This window comes from Henckelia pumila, chromosome 3, assembly GCF_033568475.1.
Source record: "Henckelia pumila isolate YLH828 chromosome 3, ASM3356847v2, whole genome shotgun sequence".
Classification (NCBI taxonomy): domain Eukaryota; kingdom Viridiplantae; phylum Streptophyta; class Magnoliopsida; order Lamiales; family Gesneriaceae; genus Henckelia; species Henckelia pumila.
In genome coordinates this window covers 49,274,454-49,297,744 of record NC_133122.1, presented here as the reverse complement: position 1 = coordinate 49,297,744, position 23,291 = coordinate 49,274,454, and the positions used below count along the sequence as shown (strand labels likewise).

The following is a 23,291-nucleotide window of genomic DNA, read 5'->3' as shown; positions in this document are numbered from 1 at the left end:
ATTCTGCGTTTTTGCCATTTTAGTGCAACCTGTTGTCTCGATGCAAGAGTCAACAGATCTTCTGATACGCCGGTTTATCTCTCGATGCAAGAGTCAACAGATCTTCTGAAACGTCGGTTCTGCTTTTGATAAAAGATCTTGCAATGAACGTCTTGTCTCAAGTATTTGTCTTGAGATATCTTGATAAGCAGTTGGCATTCTACCGGTAGATAGATTTATCCTCTGCTGGTTTGAATAACCAGTCGATAGGCTTGTGACTGCAACCGGTCGAGAGACAAAGGCGGTTGACAAGCTTCCGGTAGATAACTTGAAGGGTTTAGACGGTTGCGGTAGGAGTTGTAGTAGATTCCTGAAATACAAAAGATTGGCAGCACATTCCTATACAATGAGTTGTTGTTTGTTATCACCAAAATGTCGGATTCAACAAGAGAAGAATATACAAAATATAAACAATCTTACTTGACCAACAATGAAACCTTTTCACCTTGACATAAAAAGATTTAGCTTGCCATGAACATGAAACTCAAGAGTAAGGATAAAATAAATTTCATACTTGAACTTGAGAAATATGCACACTCAAACTTTTATTCTCACACACACAATATTTATTTTACAAATGAGTACTTCTCTACCTCTTGCACACTACAAAGCTTATACAACACATCTATTTATAGGCCAAATGAGAGCAAGGGTCCAAGACTCATTAAATATGGAATAGTAAAGTTGGTGGGTGTTTGTCTCCTTGAATGTCAATACATTGACCCAACTTTACTTGGCATGTTTGATGCCTTAGACTTCCGATTTTGCTTCTGCATAAAACATATAACACGTAGCCCTTTGTCTGTAGATGTGTTTTGACAACTCATTCACCCCTTTTGGATAAAATATGAAATACTTATGATATTTTTACTCCAAGCTGGTCATAGTAAAAGTAAATCTGTCTCCATTTTGATGTTTGATTATTTTGATCATCTTAATGAAGTTTTTGGAATTTCTTGTCTTCTACAAAGTTGAAGATGCCTCTTTTGTGATTCTACAGGTTTTGAGATTACTTCATTATGACCTCTGTAGCTTGAGTAATTTTATTTTTACCAAACCTGCGCAAACCGTAAAATACAACATTTTAGTAAAACATTTAAATATAAACACATAACACTAAAATAATACAACTTCATAATTTTAATTAAACTTAAATTTTAAAACACATTTTTTAACATATAAATAATTACAAATTTTAAGTTTCATCACTGCCGACAGTCGTCATGGATGACGTCATCATGCTGACGTAAGTAATGACGTAATATCGGGTTCGGACGACCCAAAGCCCAGTTCGGACGACCCGAACGTGTTCGAACGACCCGAAGTCCAGTTCGGATGATCCGAACTCCGTCTATAAATAGGGGGTGCCGAGCTCATTTTTGAAGTGCACCAATCACCTCTTCTCTCTCGATTTTTTAGCCTTCTAACTCAGATCTAGGGAATTCTAGGCGTCCCGTTGGGAATCCGGAAGTGGCATAGCAGTCCAGGCGTCGTAGCGGAGCTGTGGCCTAGTTTTGAGGCACTCGACAGCAAAGGGCTAACGACGGATGAAGGTATAGCTTTTGCTTCCTATAAATATTTAGGAGTATGCAATAGCTTAGTTAAGGCTTTTAGAGCACTATAATGATAGTAGTATCATTTGAAAGTGTAGAGCAGACTATAGGCGTGGACCTAGAGTTGGTAGAGCTTGCACTGATTTGAGGTACGAAAGTACTGTTCGAGATATCCTGACTGAGTATGCATGTATTATGTGACTGCATGATTTATATGTCATTGATTTATACTGCATTCATTTGCATATTGAGCTATCTCCTTCGAAATTTCTGTTAGTAGGGTTGTACCCTATCCTGTTGGTGGATGGACTTCCATCGATTTGGGTCCGGAGTATCCACTGGTATTTTGGTATGTGAGCCACCTCCTGAAGCGACGGCACAGCGTGCTACATACCAGGGTCCGGTCTGTCTCTGTTATCTGATCCTTGACCTCGAGTTATAGGGAGTTCACTTTGCATGCATGTATATTCATACTCTCGTACTGAGCGTTTTATGCTCACGTTTCGTACTCTGTATTTTCTGGACACCCTATTCCATGGGGCAGGTTTGCGATTGGATGAGGCGGGTGGATCCAAGAGGGGCTAGGGAGTGGTTGGCCAGCTGGAGCTTCGCCTAGGTTTTATTTCTGTTGTCATTGGATTGATACATCTATTCGATTTGGTTGTATTATATTTGGGTATTTATAGATTTCTTGCCTTGGGATTGTAATTTTAGTAATGTTTTCGCAGTTTATTCTGATATCGGTTTATTAAGTTAATTGCATGCCTAAGTTCTGTTTAATATCTGATACGGGTAAGGGTCACTACAAATCCCCTCCCCCAACTCAAAAGGGAAAAAAAATGTGAAAACATAAACAAAGTGCAAATATGCATAGATGTAATATTACTTAAAATTTTAAACACAAGCTCGTAATTTATAACAATACAATCCATTTTATTAACATTATTTTACCCATATTTAACAACACAAGTAATGATGGAACAAGGATGGGGAACAGTTCAACCATGTACGAAACATTAATATTCAATGACAATACTCTTTTGAACAACAACGGCCTATTAGCTCAGTTGGTTAGAGCGTCGTGCTAATAACGCGAAGGTCGCAGGTTCGAGACCTGCATGGGCCATCTTTTTGATTATTTTGTGTTTATTAAACTTTGTTTTGTAAATAAAATATTAATTGTCTTACATTAGCATCAAAGTCGTTGTAGTATAGTGGTGAGTGTGCCCGCCTGTCACGCGGGGGTGATCCGGGTTCGATCACCGGCAACGGCGCTTGTTTTGTTTTGTTTAATTTTAATTTAGTTCCAGGATAATGTTTTGAACTAATGCTACTTTTGAGTCGATCATAATTTTTATGAAAAGTGTTGCAGCCGATGAGGGATAATGATGAACTGTGGCAGTTGGCACGTAAAATAATGATGAACTGTTGTAGTGGTACGTAATTTTTTTACGGTCGTTTTTTTTTAATTTAACAATGTATTTATTTTTTTAAAAAAAGAGAAGCTATAACTCCAGCCCAATTGTTTAATAAATATTTTTTACCATTAATATTAATTTTAATAATAATTTAAAAATAACAATAATAAAATTCCGTCTTCCTCAATAAAATTTTCTGACTCTGTTACGAGATTGTCATCTACTAGATGACTGGCTAGAAACCACGTGATCAACCGATTTTCTATATATCAAAAAAAATATCGGTAGTAGTTAATTTTGTTTATAAATTTACGTAAGTTCACTATGAGGTGTCATCTGGATAGCTCAAGACTTTAGGAATTATTACTGCAGATCGAGACTAATGGGCCACAAATTAAAATAAAAAAGTGGGATTGAGAGTATGACCATTAATTTTAAAGCTGAATTTAAACACAAAAAAAGATCCATGTATAAACCCCAACAAAAAGCCAGATTATAAAAGGAAAAAAAAAAAGGAAAAAAAATCAAAATCTTAATATAAATGAATTGCCCTAGCTAGCTAATTAGTTGGCTTTGGGAGGATTGAGTTCATCCCAAGCTTGAATCCACGTTTCCATGGCATCGGCAAGCTTCACAAAATAAGGGTCAACTTTTCCAAGCTTCTCTTTGACTTGTTTGGAGAGTTCGATGTAACACTTCTGTACAGTGTCGGATGACTTTGAAAGAGTTGCGGCTTGGAAGAATGGTATGATCTCTTCTTGCCAGAAGATACCTTTGTACTCCTTCTTAAGGTTCACAAATGGGTTGCTTGCTTTGCTATGCCAAATATATGGGAGCCCAGTTTTCACTCCCAAGTTCAAATGGTCACAAATAACCTAAATACATTATCAGTTAAAACCATCAAAAGAGTACATATATAATCTTATTATTAATCTTTCTAGTCCCTCAAACAAAACAACCAAACTAGGAGAAGTTTGTGTATATATATATATATATATTATATGCACCTTGGTACACCAGCCAGCCCACATATCGTCGTATCGTCCGATAGGCTGGCCATCTCCCATAAGTCCGAAGTACATAGCAGGGCCAATAAGATCACGATCGAATGCCAAATTCATTCCACACATGGGAAATAATGTGCCTTTTGGGATTGTTAGCACTACATCAACATACCTGAAACATATATATAATGAGATTCTTGAAATTAAAGGAAGTGACGAAATGAGTGTGTGTATATATATATATGTTTAATTACCTGGTGTTTCTCTCGAGAGGCTTGACAAGCTGTGTGGGAGCGTCGTAGTCGGGGATGTTCAGCCACAAGCCATGAGAAACGGCGGTTTTCACGCCTTCCCGGAGGCTGAACGGGTATCCACGCACGAAATCTGTGCCTTCTCTAAAAGGATCATACAACGTATTGAAGAAATGTGGAGTTGATGGAGATAGCAGATTCTTGATGTGTTGTTCCAAGGCATTTATGTCTTTGCCTGTCGGGTCTTTTGCAACCTACAAAATAATCCATCAGTGCTTTTGTTTGTTTTTTAACGTGATGTCCAGCATATATAGAATGTGCCACACATATATATATATCAACCAAATTTTTGTCTTTCATTTGAAGTAGTCATTACTAGCTACTTTTTGAACAAAATTAGTTAATATTTAAAATTTATACGTGGATTACTATAATTTAGTAATCAAAACAGGTAATAATCAAATTATTAGATTTTAGTCTCCCTGACTTTGTTGAAATTTGGTTTTCGTCTCGTAACCATATTCAAAACATGACATCTATATCGAGATCAGGTGACACAAAATTATAAAACACGAGATTTATAATCGGTAACGAACCAGACACTGTTTGAAAAAAGTAGAAGATGAGAGTATATATAAATTAAGCTTACGAAACAGTCATCATCAATGGTGTAGATATACTTCTTCTTCGAAACCATGTATCCGAAGCAGCGGCAAGCCGAATCCTTGAACGAAATACACGACGCTTTCGGTCCCAAGATCTTGTTAATGTCGTTCCGATTGTAGAGTTCGTAATCGAATCCTTCGGGGACCTTAATCGTCTTCGAAGGATCACCGTCCTGCACTATGATAAGATGATAGTGCTGGAAGAACGGCCTCCACATCTCTAAGAAATCGAGGTTTCGTATGGTCGGAATCACGATGTCGAGCTCGTCTTTAAGCGGCGGAGGAGCTGCGGCGGCGGCCATGGGAGCGGGTGGAGGAGTTGGAGATTGTTCAGTGTTGTTGGGTTCGGATTTGTTTGAAGTTTGAGAAAGGGTTACGTGGTTTGGTTTATATAGACAATATGAGGTACGTACTGATGGGATTTTTGCATGGTTGGGGACTCGTTCAAATCAGATAATCTATCCTATTTTATTGGGAGGCCATCTGTTATATTTTTAAAAAATTTATTTATTTCAATTAAATAAATGTTGGAGCAAATATTTTTCTCCCTTTATTATTGGGCCGGCCCGAATTTGACAGCCCTAATGTGCTGGGGAGCGGCCGGGGCGGATCAAATATTTGGGCCAGACATGAAATTGGTTGGGGACGGTAATTTTGTTTTTGTTTTTTTTTTTAAATAAAAATAAATACTAACATGACTTCACATCATGTATCGCCCGGTTATCAAAGACTAACAACCTTTGTGTGTATGTAATTAATGTCTAGTTAAAATTATAATAAACGTGAAATTTTAATAATTTGTAAATAATATGTTGATATTAAAGAAAAATACAGTCAAATTAATTGAAATGGATCCTTAATTTTAGCATAATATAGATGGTGGGTAGTTTTTTTTTTTTATTTAATTATAATGGGATGAGAAATGCAACTTGAGTTTTTTTTACCGTTTTTTTCCAATAATCTATGATACAGTTTGATAGCCTTTATAATTAATCTATGTATAACTTATCTTATCTAATCTCGTGTTCTTCTCGTCATATTATTTATTCATCTATTAATTATTTATTCTATATCAAACAAATCATTAATTATTTATGTTACATCAATCAAATCATTGAATTTAAATTACTATATTACCCTTTATAAATAATATTATTTATTGTTAAAAGGACAAAATGATAATTTATCATGTTTACCATAAAATTTAATCAATCAAATCAAATAAACTATAATCTATCAATCAAATCAAATACTATATTAACTATCATTATTTATTTATTTTTTATTACATTATATCACTTATCTATATATTATTTATCATATCATACCTACCAAACGGTATCTATATGAACTATAATGCATGTTTGAGAGTTTAAATTATAAATTTACATTGATGTCATCAAACAGGCCAAAATAGTTTCTAAATAAATCTCAACCTTTATATAATAGTAGAGATAATATAGATAAAACGTGGTGCTTACAATATCTTTTATATATATTTACTGTATATTTTTTTGACACACTATATATATATATATATATAATATAAATTTAAATATTTTAGTTCATATTTTCTACAATAAAATTTAAATTAAATTAAAGAAAGTTATAACTATATATATTTAAAATAAAATTATAAATAATGGGTTATTTAAAAAAATTATTAATTATTAATTACTATTGCGTCTCGGCCTAGTACTTTTTGGGAAGAAGTTGGAAGGGCTTGCAGAGGTTTGTTTCATGGCGCCGATTAGTTTCGACGGAGGCCGAAAAAGATATCCAAATTGATGAGCATTTTTCAGCTGAAAAGGTCCAGGATTGAATCAATCTGGCGTCCAAGCTCAACAATTATTGGCAAATAATTCCACAGCTCACGATTTTTTTTTTTGGCATTCTTAATTTAATCGCTTGCTAATATTATCTAGAAACGTTTGTGTTAAACTATGTGTTGCATTTTTCGCTATTCGAGCTTTGGTAATATGTAACGATCACTGGCAGAGGGCACATCATAACTCAACAGCTGGGGAGATTCATTTGAGAAAATACTATGAATCGAAATTAGCTTATTTGCAGTTGGGGGCTTGAGTTGCTAGAGTTCCAATGTATCGACATTGCAAAAATCATCATGCCTAATGAAGTTCAATTCATTTTCTGATGCTCGTGTTAGCTGGAAAATACTTACATCCACAAACGCTAACCTGATCTGCTTTTTTATATTTTTTGTACTTTGTACATATCTATAATAGTGGTGGTTAGTGGGTAGAAACCCGTATATGGAAACCATTAGGCGCTTCAACCCTTGGAAATTTCATTATCTTGTTTTTACCCTCTTCTTCCCATTTGTATTGTGTCACGAAATAGTGAAGGAAAGTAGAGATTTCGGCCAGGCCGAGTTCTTTTCCGGGACACTGCCTAGTTCCACCTCCAAAGATCAAGAAATGGTGTTGGTTCTCTAGGCCCTTTTCCTGCAATTTGGAACACTATTTGTCTTAGTTCGAAACGAATCCAAGGAGTATCATGTGGATGAAATTAATGGGGGACTTGTTACTACGAACCAGCCATCTCCATGGATTGAAGGATAATGGATCGGGATAAAGGCAAGGATCGTAGTTGACTTCTCTTGTGTAAACATATATCCTCCACCCTCGTGGAATCATGTATCCTGAAAATATAAAAAAGAGACTAGTTATTATACAGTGCACCAGCTTGACTCGAGCGAAAACTTAATATTAGTGAACCACTTGTTCTTTGATTGCGTGAATGACAGTAGGAGAAATGAACCTTCCACATCCAAAATGATGGACATAATAACTTATTTGGACATGCAGGGTCATCAATGCGATGTCATGTTTGGGAACGATTAAGTTGCCATTTGGATCTTGAGTGGAGTAGGGTCCATACATAAAACTGTATCTCTTTTATATCATTGCTAAGTATGCAACTGCTATTTTTTTTATGTAAATTATATATGTTTTATAACGTCACTAAGCCAAAGAATTTAAGGACTACTCGTTGAGCCAGGGAAGCCTTACCGTTTGTGAACTGTAAAACATAGAAGAAACCAAAAAGAATGCATCGAAGTGGGGAAAACATTATACACACCGTTTATCTCCATATCTCTTGTTGTTTTTCTCAACACTCCATTCACTATTGTAGCTAATCTTGATGTCTCATATATGACCTGCAATGAAAATATAATGTTGCGTCAGCTTGTTGAGATCTTGTCTAGTACCAATCTCAGTTGATAGTTTTTGATACTTACGGCACGTGTGAAGCGCATCGATTTGTAGTCGTTATAATCGATAGGGTCCTCAGGCCTTTTTCTTTCTCTAATTTCCATATGTTCTTTCTACAAAAGTTGAAATCAAATTAGGATATGGAGTATATATGTAGCCTAGATAAGCATACTTAGGATTGAGTGTTTCCACTCACCCTTAATTCTTCAAGCACTTTTGGATGATCACGAAGATATTTTATGGCCATCATTGATGTAGTCGAGACCGTCTCATATCCAGAATACAAGATTGTGATGACCAAGTCAATTATGTCCTCATCACTTAGCTTGATATTATTCTGTTCATAGTTAATTAGGAGATAAAGCATGTCATTTTGGGTTTCTTCAGACTCTCTTCTCTTCTCTACCAGCCCCCTCAACAAGTTTGTGATGGTTTTCCTAGCCTGTGTCAAGTTTAATATGTAAGTAGTCTTGGTAATTTCTTGACTGGAATTCAGTGACTTGGTAACAAGTTACCTGAAATCCACGGTTGTAGTTTGTATTTGGAAGGTTGATAGGCAGAGAGAGAGTTCCTAGCACTAACTTGAAGAATTCTGGCATGAATATTTTAGATATGGAGCTGCATTCGTTGGTCGCTATTTGCATCAGGGATGATAAAAAAGCCATCTGAAAAATATAATGGTGGTGTTGTGTTAGAACAAAAGGCACAATGAGTATCATTGAGTATAACTGAGTGAAATGATTCTTGAATTTGATCAAAGGGTTTCCAATGCAAACCTCCTTGGTTTTCTCTTGAATGTCAATGGATTTGTTATCCCAATTGCTGAGATGGGATCTCATGAAATCATCGATTTTCGGTAGAAGTTGACCTTTGATCATGGTGGGGCTTATGAGGGAGAGCAATGCCCCTCTCATGTACTTGTGAGCAGAGCCGTGAATTGCTGAAATGTTGCACTCGCCTAAGATGTCTAGCATCGACTGGGGATATCCAGGTACAAGTCCTTTTGCTTCATTCACTAGAATATATCTATTTAGCTCGGGATCCATTGAAACAATGGTAGGACAGCCCAGTAAGTGGGATTTGAAAAAACTCCCATACCTGTGTTGCCACAAAGAGGGAACCATTAATCAAATTACATGAAAAACACTCAATAGTCGGTCATTGATCAAGAAAATATTATAGCATTACTATAATCTGGGCAAAATTGTCGGATTTGGTTAACGTGAGTACACATAGAAAACAACACATTTGATTGTTGCCCGTCAAACTAGTGCATGAATTACTTTCTAACGTCTTTTTCTGTTTTAGCTGTCTTACATGCACATAAACATTTCAAGCATCCATTATGGTGGTTGTTTAATGCTTCCAAGTTTGTCATTCATCTATATTTGTGTTAACAAACAAGTGGTTGTCTGATGAAATATGATATAATTTATTGAATCTGTTATTTGGAGAAAGAATGATACGAAACCTCGATCTCTTGCTTCTCATGAAGTCTGGACCTTGCTTAAGAAATTCAGTTGTCTCTCCAAAAACAGGCCATCCCATGATACCAGGAGGCAACTCTTTCTTCCTGTACCTGACCTCATTCCATCTCAGTAAAGCAGTACTCAAGATGCAGAGCCCCCATATTACCACAAGAAATACCTCTAAGGCAGCCATTAATTCTCCTTTGAAGCTTTAACCACTTCAGGAAGGGAGAGAAGATATCTGTAAAAGGTATGGGTGTTGCTCTATTTCTTGTTATCATTTCGTGACTTCATGTATGCTTATATAGACTGCGGAATGCCAGTTGAATATGGTGAGAGAAGAGGCCTAATCCGCCAAAACCATGCTCGCTGTGAGGTAGGACCTAGCTTTAACATTTGAAAAACAATTGTAAAAACAAAGTGATATTAACACGAATATCATTAAAATCAAGAATCTTGAAAATGCGGTTAAGCATGAGATTTAGTTGATTTGTCGATTTAAATGTGGTCTGCACAATTCCAATGAAGGTGACCAAAGGTGGTCAACCACCATCCAATTCCCACTTGTTTTTTACAAAAGGTAAAATAATGCTGATTTTGTTTCAAAATGTATTAAGTGCTCGAAACTCAATTTTTTTCCCCCGATTTGTCCTGAAATGTGATTATTACATGGTTGAAGTACCTTTTAGGTAAGCTTTTCTTCTGATTTTTTTATACTTAAATAATTTGGTTATATATTGATGTTTGTTATAAAAGCATATTGGTTAGAGAAATGACCTTTGACTGATGTTAGAATTGTATAAGCACATGCACAAGACCTCTTCTGAAGCAAAGCACTGGGGACTCCATGCTTCACATCCCTGTCAACTACATCCATCCATCAAAAAAAAAAAAAACCTCACTTCCCTTGTCATTTTCACCGATATCACACATTGAAAATTATTTTACTTCTGAGTTAAAAGGTGATGATTCCGGTCCCTGTTCATATCTTATTTTGATTTCTTAATAAATGCATATGTTCAAAGCATAGTGTTTTTTAAGTGTAACAAGAAGTCTGCGCCTGCTGGTCAAACTATCCGAGACTTGCAAGCTAGTTGCTCTTCTCGATCGAAGACAAAAAAAGCCCCACACCCCCTTCCCAGTTTTACTTAAAACAGTATGCATTACAGGTTTCTATGCTCTTTTGGGATTTTAATTATGGTGAGAATGGTGCTGTTCACCTTCTACACAAGTTGCAATAGTGAAGTGGTAGGCTCCATGTCTTTGAACTTTCAATCTCAAGTAATCAAATTCAATTCAAATGTACATAATATTTATCCTATTTTAGTAGATTGAAGCCTTGGACGGTTGAACCAATAGCTCCTAGATTTCCATACCTAGGCAACTTTTCTCGTGAAATTTGACTTTAGAGTAAGTTTCCATATAAACTTCCAATCTTCACCATACTGCAGAATCCAACAACTTCTTGGGGGAAAGAATTTATAAAAAAGTATGGATGTACCTATTTTTTGTTCCAAGTGGGACCGTGGGAGCGACTCAATGGGATTCAAGGGTAAAAAAATGAAAGTCTGGAATTTCACATTGATATGTTTGTAGGTATATATAATTATAAATCACATCGTATTCATTGGATTGAGCCAAGATTTGGGCGATTATACATATGCTTAGACCAGTTCTACACGTGACACCTTGTTCATGCCCGATTATTAACTTCTGAAATCCTGAATTTGCGGGCAATTCCCTGATTGATGCATGCTACTCTTGTCAGATTCGCTTTGACCATGTTGGACTAAACTTTAAAAAAATTTGACGGATAATATGAACTGGTACTGATTTGTATGTTTAAAATATCTTGTCAGTAATGAATATTTATGTTTCCAAAATGATAGATGTAAAAGATTCATTGGTGAAAAATACCACCCAATTAACATTTTCTGTTTGCAAAATAATGTTTCTTTCTTCTTTTGCATTTTCTTTTTATAAATAAGAAAACATATCAATGTGAAGAAGATATTTAACTTGCCATAGAGCTTGATTTAAAATTTGCTCCTGTTTCTGTATGATGAAGCCTCGATATGTGAGATGTTTAATTAGTTGTATTAGATTTGGGAAAATCTCTCAAGGTCATTATATTAATGTGGAAAAGGAAGAAAAAAAAACAATATATACAAGGTGTGTGTGAGCAATTGATGAGGACTGAGAGAGAGGGAAATCGTAGGCAGAGAGACACATGCACAATCTGGAACATCAGTAAATGAGAACTCCAGATGTGCACGAGGGCCTCCAGTTTGTTCGTTTGTGCTTTTTTAATACTTCCTCATCTTTCATTACAAACTAGCATCCAAGCATATGTGATATAATATATAAATTTTATATATTTATTTTATTTTAAATATTTGATTTGAAAAGATGGTGGGAGAGATAGTGAGTTAAATCGTTTGATTTGAAAAAACAAAGATAGTGGGAGAAGATGGTGGGAGATGAAGATAATGAGGTTGAATTGTTTTTGTCTATTTTATCCAACAATGAAAAGACAATGTATTTTTGAGGGTATAAATGCAATATTATAATGGTGTCATCATTTGCTTATCAAAATAGGTAGAGAAGTATTATAATATAGTAAAGATAAAGATAATAAAGATATGGAGAATTATTATTTTTTAAAAAAAAAGAGAAAGGAAAATGGGGTTTGGTATTTTTATCTTCGTCCAGCTATATTCGGAGAACGTGCAAGTTACATACCCCTTCATGACTTGATCTCATCTTGGGAGGTTTCGAGATAAGAGTGTGCGGATGTGAGTCGCTCGGCCAACCGCGATTCTTGTATTTTCTCTAGTCGGGGGAATAAAGTCGTGCCCTTCGAACAGTATCTATCGAATGATAGATCTAACGTTGATTCGGGCACATGGGCAATTCTCATATGTCAACATCGACAAAAATCATGTACGCGAACATCTTACATGAACTGGGCGTTAATTCTGGCACATGGACCCTTCTCATTTGCCAACATCGACAAAATCATGTACAACACGTCATGAATTTGGAAAAAAAAAAAAAAAAAACTTAAAAACGAAGAAGAGAAAACAGGCTGCAAATTAAATAAACGTATAAAGCAATGTGTAACTGCTCTTTATCGTAACATCAATATGTGTGAGTTTGTTTTTAAAATATAACAATGTGATTTACTTTGAGAGGGACATAAGAGGAAACACGGGCCTTAGTTAGGCCTGAATATATTGTGCACGTGTGAAAGATGCTTCCACGTGCACTCGTTTCTTTCATCGAAATTGATTTGTTTTTTGTCTCTCTCCACGGCCCATATCAACTTTTTATCTCCATATTTATTTTTATCACGGTAGATAAATTATATATATAGCCACACTACACTCTGGAATACTTATCAATCGTCATTTTACTCGAAATAATCATAAATAAGACACGAGGACACGTCAAGAGATTATAGTTTTATTAAAGCAGTGTTTGAAAATGTATTAAAAATTGTGATTATGAGCTTCTCTTTAAAAAAATTTTGACCTAAATTTCTTGAATGTGGACATAAAAACTATTCAGAATTGGAACTTTTTGCTTAGGTACCAAATAGAGATCGAATAATCATATTTTTGTCGATGAATGGTGGCATTGATATTTTGATGTGATTTGTCAGCATAAACTATGGAGAGCTGGTAGAAACTATTGTCATATTTCTATTTTTCGTGAGGTATTTATTATGCTTTTTTGGAGGGATTGTGATGTATTTAGTATGCATGGTCATTTTATCTTCTTTGGTTAATAAATTTCTTGTGGATAGAAATGTCATGCTAGTGGGTTGGGTCGATTTGTAGTTTGATGGGTCAACAAATTATTAACTCAATTCATTTATTTTATACGAGAGATCTAGTCAGTTTTGATAGTTCTCTGGTCTTATTGGACGGAACAGAATGAGTTGAAAAATTGTCATTGCAGTCCATATATTGTATGTGACAGATAGAGCTATATTGTGTTAACATATTTTCTTGTGGGGATATTGAAAGGAATATTTTATTCCTTAAAATCATCCTATTTTGAAAAAAAATTTATTTATTATCTTTTGCCTTTCTTGGACATGAAGTTATTTATTTCTTTGATTAACTTGATTTGAAATATGATTAAGTTTATCAGATTATGGTATTATCGTATATCTATTGATTTAATTACTTATTGTGTAGATTTATCTTGATCAAGATCTAGAGTCCTACGCCTACAAGGAAACATTCTAAAGAAGAATTCTTGGTCTTTTTATTGAAGATATGCGTGCACAAGGAAAAGAGAGATACACAGAGAGAAACCGTGAGATTTACCAAAAGAACTTGAAGTACACGAGAGAATTATGAAGATCTTTGGAATAGCTTGTATCGGTCGTGTGTTGCCTTGAAGCATTGAAGAACACTTGAAGATCAATAATCGAAAAGTGTGATGAACACGAGTTTTGGCAACAAAGATTTTCTTCTCCTTATTTCGTTTTCTTTATACTATTCCACATAGAATTTTTAGGAGAACTTTTACTCTTTATTTCTCAATTGTTTTGAGAAATTGAATTTTTACAATAATCACTAGTTTTAGGGTTGTAAAACTCTTTGAAAAATTTTCTAGTGAAGTTTTGCCCTGAAGCGCTGCAAGAGTATTTTATACTCTTGCTTAATTTATTTGAGTCTATTTATTTGGTTGCTTATTTTTTATACACGCTTAAAATTATTTTCCGCTGCAAATTACTCAAGGTGTTATAGTAGGTGTTGTCAACACCTTGTGACAACACCTCAAACTGTTTATGTGCAACCGTTATTTCCTTACAAGTGGCATCAGAGTCATCTTCTTGATACACTAAGAACTGATCTTGGTTTGCTTATTTTATTACAGGGAAAAGATGGACTCATCGTCTGTTGCGAACTCGTTCTTGAAACCTCCAGTTCTTGATGGCACGAATTATGCACTATGGAAGAATAGGATGCGATATACTATTAAGGCTATGGATGTTCGTGCTTGGCAAAGTATTCTGACTGGTTGGACTCCTCCAACGATGCAAGATGAAGATGGAGACTATATCATCAAGAAAGAAGAAACTTGGACTACCGAGGAAACACAAAGTTCAAGCTACAATGCTAAAGCACTCAATGCAATTTTTGCAACTGTAGATATGAAGATGTATGAGATCATATCTGACTGCACTATTGCTAAGGATGCATGGGATGCTCTTCAAGAACACTGTGAAGGAACTGATAGCGTGAGAAGAACAAGATTGAGACTGTTAAACACAAGATTTGAAAATATCAGGATGGATGAGAATGAGACTATTGCTGATTATGATAAAAAAAACTTAGGGAGATAGCTACAGAGGCACATGCTCTTGGAGGACCTATTGCTAGTGAAGCCATTGTGAACAAGGTTCTTCGTTCCTTGCCTAAAAGATTCAATGGGAAGATTTGGGCGCTTGAAGAAGTAAAAGACACTTCAAAGATGAAGATGACTGAACTGATAAGCATTCTTCAAGTTTTTGAGATGAACAATAAAGAGCAAGAGAAGGATAAAGGAAAGTCAATAGCTCTTCAAGCTTCAAAGCCTTCATATGAGGAATATATTCAATTCCATCAAGAAGTTCATCAATCTGATTTAGAAGATGTTTCGATCTCTCTCATGACTAGGAAATTCAATGATTATTTGAAGAGGATGAAAAGTCAAGAAAGACGGATCAAAAACTCAAGGCTCCAATGTTCTCAAACAAGCCCCTAATAATTACTGGACCAGAACAGTCACCAAGGAAGCCTACTGATACTCCTAAGCCTCGAATTACGTCGGAAGGGAAAAAGAAGGTTGTTCCAAAGAAGTTGGACACTGTTCAATGTCATGCATGTCAAGGATTTGGACACTATGCAAACGAGTGTGCCAACACGCTTAGAAAAGGGATGAACACGTCTTTAAGTGATGAGGATTCAAAATAAGAAGAACATGAAGATGAAGAGAGTCACACTGCCTTATCTGTCTTATTGGATAGCAAAAAGAAATTTCAAGTAAATCCTTTAGGTGTTGCCACACCTGGCCGCAACATCTCCCAAAAAGGTCAGTTTGTTTGAATTCCTCCATTACTGATAATATGTGTGATAATGATACAGGTGAAGAGACAATGTCCATAGAAGAAGCTCGGATGATGTTTGAAGAATTACATACTGATTGGATCGAAAGGAATAAAGTGAATACTATCCTTTCAAAGGAAAATTCTGATTTAAAGGCTAATGTGTCAAGGCTGGAAGTCATGCTGAGTAAGAAAGATATCGAGTTAAGCCAAATGAAGGAAGAACTCGGAAAGGCAAAAGCTACATTGGCTAAGTTCAACTCAAGCACCTCCAAGCTTGATTCTCTACTCATGATGGGAAGAGATGGTAAGGCTGGTTTAGGTTTTGAAAACAACATATTTGAGATTGGAGAAAGTTCGAAAAGGTCTGTGTTTGTCAAGGAAAATAGCAGTACAGAAAGCTCAAGCAAAAAGGCCTTACCAGTTGATCCTCCAAAATCAAAGCCACAGCCTGCTGCCCCTTCAAAGTCTAGAAGGAAACGTAATTACATTTGTCACTACTGTCATAGACCTGGTCACATTAAACCATACTATTTTAAGTTGCAGGAAGACTACAGGTATAGATCTGCATCTAAGGTGTTGCCAACACCTCCCCACAACATCCCTAGAAACAGATCTTATGTAAGAAAGATTTGGGTACCAAAAGCTGATATTCAATGTCATATGATTTATACTGCTTTGAGAACTAATGTTTCAGGTACATGGTACTGTGATAGCGGTAGCTCTCGTCACATGACAGGTTCCAAGAAGTTTCTCTCTGATTATGTTGAACAAAAAAGTGGAAAATTAACCTATGGAGGAGGTTCAAAGGGAAACATTGTCGGAAAAGGGACTCTGAATGTTGCTGGTCTACCCAAGCTTCTCAATGTGCTTCATGTTGAAGGATTAACTGCGAATCTAATAAGCATAAGCCAACTTTGTGATGATAATTTTCATGTGCAATTTGATAAAAAAATTATGCAAAGTTTTTGATGAATCAAATCTCTGTGTCATGACAGGTACTAGGTCATCCGACAACTGCTATCAACTCGGAGAAGAGATGACTTGTAGACACACCAAAGTTAATGAGTTTGATTTATGGCATCAAAAATTGGGTCATGCAAATTTCAAGACATTAAAGAACTTGAGTAAGTTAGATGCTGTGAGAGGTATGCCTAACTTAAAATCTGGTATTCCATTTGTGTGTGAAGCATGTCAGAAAGGGAAGCAGACTAGGGTGTCACACGAGGTGTTGCCAACATCTGTGACAACACGCTGCCTTGAACTTTTACATATGGACTTGATGGGTCCAATGGATGTTGAAAGTTTCGGTGGTAAGAAATACTCTTTTATTTGTGTGGATGATTTTTCACGATATACTTGGGTAAACTTTCTGAGAGAAAAATCAGACACATATGATGCATTCAAGAAGCTGCTCACTAAGATTTCGAACTTATACAATCTGAAGGTAATCAGAATTCGTACTGATCATGGTAAGGAGTTTGAAAACTCTTTTTTTGCTAGCTTGTGTGATAAGAAAGGTATTTCTCATGAATTTTCTGCCCCTAAAACTCCACAACAAAATGGGATTGCCGAAAGAAAAAATAGGACTTTGCAAGAAATGGCAAGAGTGATGCTAAGTCCTAAAAATATTTCAAAACGTTTTTGGGCTGAAGCCTTGAATACTGCATGTTATATTTCAAATAGAGTCTATTTGAGGAATGGTACTACTATGACCTCCTATGAAATTCTCATGGGAAAGAGGCCAAACCTTAAATATTTTCATGTTTTTGGATGTGTATGTCACGTTTTGAATGATAGAGATCATCTTGCTAAATTTGATGCAAAGAGTGATAAGTTCATGTTCTTAGGACATTCATCAAATAGCCGAGCTTATAGGATGTATAACTTGAGAACAAGGACTATTTTTGAGTCAATTAATGTTGTTTTTGATGATTCTGCAGATCTAAAAAATTAAAACAGCTGAGGATGATGTTGATGATCTGCTGGATAATTCTGGAAATATAGATGTTGTCAAAGGAGTGTTGCCAACACCTCCGACAACACCTCCAACAAAAAATCCAGAATCAATAGTTGAAAAGACTACTGATAAGAATATTGATGAAAACAGTGAGGTAAATGAAACTGGAAAGAATGTTCCAAGCAGAATTCAGAAGAATCACCCAACCTCACAGGTTATTGGAGATGTGCATGGAGACTTGCAAACTCGAAGGAAAGAGAAAGTGGATTATCGAAAGATGGCAGGTTTGTTATGCATGAGTTCTACGTATTTTCAGGTACATTTTTCCTGTTTCGTGTCAAACATTGAACCCAAAAAGGTTGAAGAAGCATTAAAAGATGAATTTTGGGTCAATGCTATGCACGAAGAGTTAGAACAATTTGTGAGGAATGATGTTTGGTACCTGGTACCGTGTCTTGCTCATGGAAATGTCATAGGAACTAAATGGATTTTCAAAAATAAAACTAATGAGTCGGGAAACATCATTAGAAATAAAGCTAGGTTGGTAGCTCAAGGGTATACACAGGTTGAAGGGGTGGATTTTGATGAAACATTTGCTCCTGTAGCCCGCATTGAGTCTGTCCTACTTTTGCTTGCTGTTTCATGTTACATGGGAATGAAACTTTTTCAAATGGATGTAAAAAGTGCCTTTTTAAATGGGATCCTAAATGAAGAAGTCTATGTGAAACAACCTAAGGGTTTTGAGGATCCAAATCATCTTGACTATGTATATAAGTTGAAAAAGGCATTGTATGGATTGAAGCAAGCACCACGTGCATGGTATGGGAGACTTACTGAGTGCTTGCTCAATATTGGTTTCAAAAGAGGTGAAGTTGATAAGACCTTGTTTGTGCAAAAGTCTCAAGGTAATATTTTAATTTTCCAAATTTATGTGGATGATATAATATTTTGTGCTTCAAATGACAAACTAGTTGATGATTTTGTGAAGTTCATATCTTCTACATTTGAGATGAGCATGGTTGGAGATTTAACTTACTTCTTGGGCTTGCAAGTAAAACAAATGCATGATGGTATATTTCTGTGTCAAAGCAAGTATGCTAAAAATCTGTGAAGAAGTTTCTGAATGATAACACTAAGCACATGCGCACACCTATGGGGTGTAATAAAAAGCTGTCTAGGGAGGATGTTGCCGAAGGTGTTGACAACACCCTCTATAGAAGCATGATTGGTAGTCTTTTGTATTTGAGTGCTACTAGACCAGATATCATGTATAGTGTTTGTTTGTGTGCTAGATACCAGTCTAACCCAAAAATCACTCACCTAAAGGCCGTAAAACGTATATTGAAGTATGTGGCTGGAACTTTGAATTCGGGTTTGTGGTACACTAAAGAAACCAATTCGAATTTGGTAGGGTTTAGTGATGCTGATTGGGCTGGGAATTTAGATGAGAGGAAGACTACTTCGGGAGAATGTTTCTATTTGGGGAATAACTTAGTGTCATGGTACAGTAAGAAACAAAACTGTGTTTCACTCTCTACTGCCGAGTCTGAGTATGTTGCTGTTGGTAGTTGTTGCTCTCAACTCCTATGGATGAATCAAATGTTGAATGATTATGGAATTAAGAGTGATACTCCTATTGTGTACTGTGATAATTCTAGTGCCATTGATATATCAGAAAATCCAGTACAACACTCTCGAATCAAACACATTGATATTAGACATCACTTCATTCGAGATTTGGTCGAGAAAAACATAATCTTAATTGAGTTTGTTGGAACTAATAACCAATTAGCTGATATATTCACAAAAGCTTTGGATTTTGAGAGATTTTCCAGTCTAAGGAAGTCTCTCAGTATGTGTGCATTATAGACAGAACTTAGATGTTGTCAAGAGTGTTGCCAACACCCTGTGACAACACCTTTTCATGCATGTGCATCTTTAGGATCATTAGGCATGTTGCATTCATGCATACACTTTGTTTTGTGAAGTGTTTGATACTTTGTAATCATTGACCAGTTTTCACTTAGGATTATTTGCAAATTGTTTTACAGTTTAATGAGATTTAATTGAAGAAGAGTTCTGACTAAATCACGAAGTATTAGAGGGATGTTCGTGTATTTCATGATCCCGTCCAAAGTGAAAAGTGATTTCGCAAATTCAGAAACTCAAAATAACAAAATGGTTAAATAAGATCATCTCAATCATCAAATTTGATTGAAAAACAGAAGCAAATGAAAAAAGCTACCTAAAGGGGTCCGTTGAAGATCGTTCCTTTAGTGTGCAGGCTATCACTTCTGTAATAATGAATTTAATGGCTATCTGGAAATAAAGTTTGTTGAATCCTGAAGTGTTGCTGGAAGATGTTGCCAACATCGTGGATAACACCTCGCTTGTCAACATATTATTTGTGCACATAATTGCATTTTAAGTTTATGTCGCATTCTGTTTTAGACATAATTAGTACATGCATATTTTGATTTATGAATATCTTTGGCCAAAAGGTTATGAATTTCGATCGAACAAAATTTGTGATTTTTGCCCTATCCTCTGAATTTTTGAATTTGAATGTGATTGGATTTTGTTTCAGTGGTGTTAAATTCTGATGAAGAGTTAAATTTGAAAATATTTGGTGAAATATTTGGGCCAAGATTATCGAAGGAAACCAAAGGGATTTATTGCCTAATTAAATCGGATTTGTTACCATTCTTTTTTTGTTACCGTTAGGAACTTTGTTACCGTTGGGACCTACTCAGATTCCGAGTAAGAATAGGAAAGATTTGGTGCCTTTTATATTTTTGTTCATATCTGTTTTTAGAAATAAGTTATCTCCTTGTTTCGTCTTGCACCTCAATATTCTGACTCTCTGATTCTTGTTCCCTAGTTGTCATTCTTTGCCTTTCGTTCTCACGTATTCAAATGGCAGGAAAAAGTTTTGATTCACACGATATCCGTTCTGAGATGGGCTACACTAAAGATGCTGCGGAAGGTGTCACAACACCTACATCACCACACCCCGTGGTTGAACAAGCAATTGTCCCTGTTGCCGAAGAACCAGTGCCTTTTGACTCCATCGCTCCAGGAGAGCCAAGCAATGAAATCGATATAGAAAATGAACCAGTGCCTTTGGACTCCATCGCTCCAGGAGAGCCAGGCAATGAAATCGATATAGAAAATTTGCCTGATATGTCTGTAACAACCCACTGTATCAAGACGGGTCTTTTCAGCGTGCTTATTTCCTCACTCACATGCACCCTGAGAAACTTCTCAGGGGGTCACCCATCCTATAATTGCCCCAAGTCAAGCACGCTTAACTTTGGAGTTCTTATGTGATGAGCTTCCGAAAAGAAGATGCACCTTCTTGATATGAGTAGCACATATGAAATCTTTTAAGCTCTCCTCAACCATGTAGTCCCATACCTACACAGTCTCAGAATCCCTCTCATTTCGGCACGGGATCAGTTCATTCATGTCTCCCTCCGCCTAGAAGCCTACCAAGAGCCGCTCATTGTCCGTGCAACCTCTTGGCACCGGCGATCACTCCCTGCCTCATCAGCCCTGGGCGTCACATGCCCACCAGCTTCCGCTTGGTTCGTCCCTGAACCATACCATACTAAGAGAACCTGGCTCTAATACCATTTGTAACAACCCACTGTATCAAGACGGGTCTTTTCAGCGTGCTTATGTCCTCACTCACACGCACCCTGAGAAACTTCCCAGGGGGTCACCCATCCTATAATTGCCCCAAGTCAAGCACGCTTAACTTTGGAGTTCTTATGTGATGAGCTTCCGAAAAAAAGATGCACCTTCTTGATATGAGTAGCACATATAAAATCTTTTAAGTTCTCCTCAACCATGTAGTCTCATACCTACACAGTCTCAGAATCCCTCTCATTCTGGCACGGGATCGGTTCATTCATGTCTCCCTCCGCCTAGAAGCCTACCAGGAGCCGCTCATTGTCCGTGTAACCTCTTGGCACCGGCGATCACTCTCTGCCTCATCAGCCCCGGGCGTCACAATGTATGTGCTGAATAAGGTGTTTCCTACGAAACCCTTAACCCGTAGATCAAAGAGACAAGCAGGCTACAATCCTGATTACACGGCATCGAAGCGTTTTCATGGGAAGGGTCAACCATCAAGACCTTCTTTGGTTGACACCGAATTTTCATCTGGTGATGCGAGCTCCGATGAAGATTTTAAGTTGGTACATCGAAAGAGGGAAAAATCAAGTGCAATGGAACCCTCTGTTCCAACCATTCCCGTTCCATTTGAATCTGAAGAAAAGTCAAAGGGGAGTTCATGTAGTGACCCTTACCCGGATCACCTACTAAACAGAACTTATGCATGCAATTTACTTAATTAAATAGATATCAGAATAAAACTGCGGAAACCATAAACAATATACAATCCCAAGTAAAGGAATCTGTAATTTATCCAATAATATACAACCAAATCGAATAGCTGTATAAACCCAAACAACAGTAATAAAACCTAGACAAAGCTCCAGCTGTCCAACCACTGACTAGCCCCTCCTGGATCCACCCTCCTCGTCCAAACGCAAACCTGCCCCATGGAATAGGGTGTCCAGAAAATACAGAGTACGAGACGTGAGCATAAAACGCTCAGTACGAGAGTATTAGTATACATGCATGCAAAGTGAACTCCCTATAGACTCGAGGTCAAGGATCAGATAACAGAGACAGACCGGGCCCTGGTATGTAGCACGCTGTGCCGTCGCTTCAGGAGGTGGCTCCCATACCGAGATAACCGTGGATACGCCGGACCCAAATCGATGGAAGTTCATCCACTAACAGGATAGGGTACAACCCTACTAACAGACATCTCGAAATAGAAACAGCAAGATGCAAATGAATGCAGCATAATATCATGGCATATAAATCATGCAGTCACATAATACATGCATACTTAGTCAGGATATCTCGAACAGTACTTTCGTACCTCAAAATAGTGCAAGATCTACTAACTCTAGGTCCACGCCTATTGTCTGCCCTACACTGCCAAATGATACTACTATCATTAAAGCGTTCTAAAAGCGTTAACTAAGCTATTGCATACTCCCAAATATTTATAGGAAGCAAATGCTATACCTTCGTCCGTCGTTAGCCCTTTGATGTCGATGCCTCCAGAACTTGGGCACAACTCCGCTACGACTACCGAACGCCTCGCCGACCTCCGGACCAAGCCTAAGAAGACTAGAACAGCTCCAAAAGGACTAGAAAGGAAAGGAGAACTCGGAATTGGCAAATGAAAGTGAAGCCTCGGCCTTTTATTTATAGACAATGATCGGAACTTCCGATCCTTGATCGGAACGTCCGATCCTGCCATCGGAGCTTCCGAAGATCCTGATCTGCCACGTGTCAAAATATCACTTGTTGTCTCCGGATAGGGGTGATCGGAGCTTCCGGTCCTGATCGGAGCTTCCGATCTAGCCAATCGTCATGGATGACGTAATATGATCGGAGCTTCCGAACTCTATTTGAGTAATTATGATTAATCCCTTAATTACTGATTTCGGGTACGGGGTACTACATTCTCCCCCACTTAAGATATTTCGTCCTCGAAAATAGATCTTAA

The 23,291-nt window shown here is 36.8% G+C and overlaps 2 protein-coding genes, 1 long non-coding RNA gene and 1 other non-coding gene across 5 annotated transcripts; 2 read left to right on the top strand and 2 right to left on the bottom strand.

The window, feature by feature from the left end:
• The first annotated feature begins 2,644 nt into the window (after window positions 1-2,644).
• On the top strand, window positions 2,645-2,718 carry TRNAI-AAU (transfer RNA isoleucine (anticodon AAU)). The gene has a single exon. It is a non-coding gene; the product is annotated as a tRNA-Ile (tRNA).
• An 855-nt stretch (window positions 2,719-3,573) lies between these two features.
• LOC140891482 (UDP-arabinopyranose mutase 1-like) lies at window positions 3,574-5,232 on the bottom strand. The gene is made up of 4 exons (XM_073299991.1): window positions 4,915-5,232; window positions 4,269-4,519; window positions 4,018-4,186; window positions 3,574-3,885 (listed from the first exon to the last, which is right to left on the bottom strand). The coding sequence occupies exons 1-4, from the start codon at window positions 5,230-5,232 to the stop codon at window positions 3,574-3,576; spliced, it is 1,050 nt and encodes a 349-aa protein (XP_073156092.1).
• A 1,402-nt stretch (window positions 5,233-6,634) lies between these two features.
• Window positions 6,635-9,978, bottom strand: LOC140887368 (cytochrome P450 85A1-like). Of its 2 annotated transcripts, XM_073294584.1 has the most exons (8): window positions 9,638-9,978; window positions 8,943-9,264; window positions 8,682-8,831; window positions 8,363-8,608; window positions 8,193-8,279; window positions 8,033-8,111; window positions 7,486-7,592; window positions 6,635-7,395 (listed from the first exon to the last, which is right to left on the bottom strand). In XM_073294584.1, exons 1-8 carry the CDS (start codon window positions 9,826-9,828, stop codon window positions 7,183-7,185), a joined length of 1,395 nt encoding a protein of 464 aa, XP_073150685.1. In that variant the 5' UTR covers window positions 9,829-9,978; the 3' UTR covers window positions 6,635-7,182. The 2 variants fall into 2 exon arrangements, with proteins under 2 accessions (XP_073150685.1, XP_073150684.1); XM_073294583.1 differs by having other exon boundaries at window positions 8,682-9,264.
• On the top strand, window positions 9,019-10,436 carry LOC140887369 (uncharacterized). The gene is made up of 3 exons (XR_012151806.1): window positions 9,019-9,157; window positions 9,705-9,885; window positions 9,959-10,436. It is a non-coding gene; the product is annotated as an uncharacterized lncRNA (long non-coding RNA).
• Window positions 10,437-23,291: the final 12,855 nt, after the last annotated feature.

What these genes read in the sequence shown, in the direction of transcription:
- LOC140891482 (XM_073299991.1), bottom strand. Translation starts at nt 5,232, where the DNA reads ATGGCCGCCGCCGCAGCTCCTCCGCCGCTTAAAGACGAGCTCGACATC. An exon ending in CCATTGATGATGACTGTTTC is followed by an intron (nt 4,520 to 4,914) that starts GTAAGCTTAATT and finishes ATTATTTTGTAG; the next exon opens with GTTGCAAAAGACCCGACAGG. An exon ending in CCTCTCGAGAGAAACACCAG is followed by an intron (nt 4,187 to 4,268) that starts GTAATTAAACAT and finishes TATATGTTTCAG; the next exon opens with GTATGTTGATGTAGTGCTAA.
- LOC140887368 (XM_073294583.1), bottom strand. Translation starts at nt 9,828, where the DNA reads ATGGCTGCCTTAGAGGTATTTCTTGTGGTAATATGGGGGCTCTGCATC. An exon ending in ACTACAACCGTGGATTTCAG is followed by an intron (nt 8,609 to 8,681) that starts GTAACTTGTTAC and finishes AACTTGACACAG; the next exon opens with GCTAGGAAAACCATCACAAA. An exon ending in AAGTGCTTGAAGAATTAAGG is followed by an intron (nt 8,280 to 8,362) that starts GTGAGTGGAAAC and finishes CAACTTTTGTAG; the next exon opens with AAAGAACATATGGAAATTAG.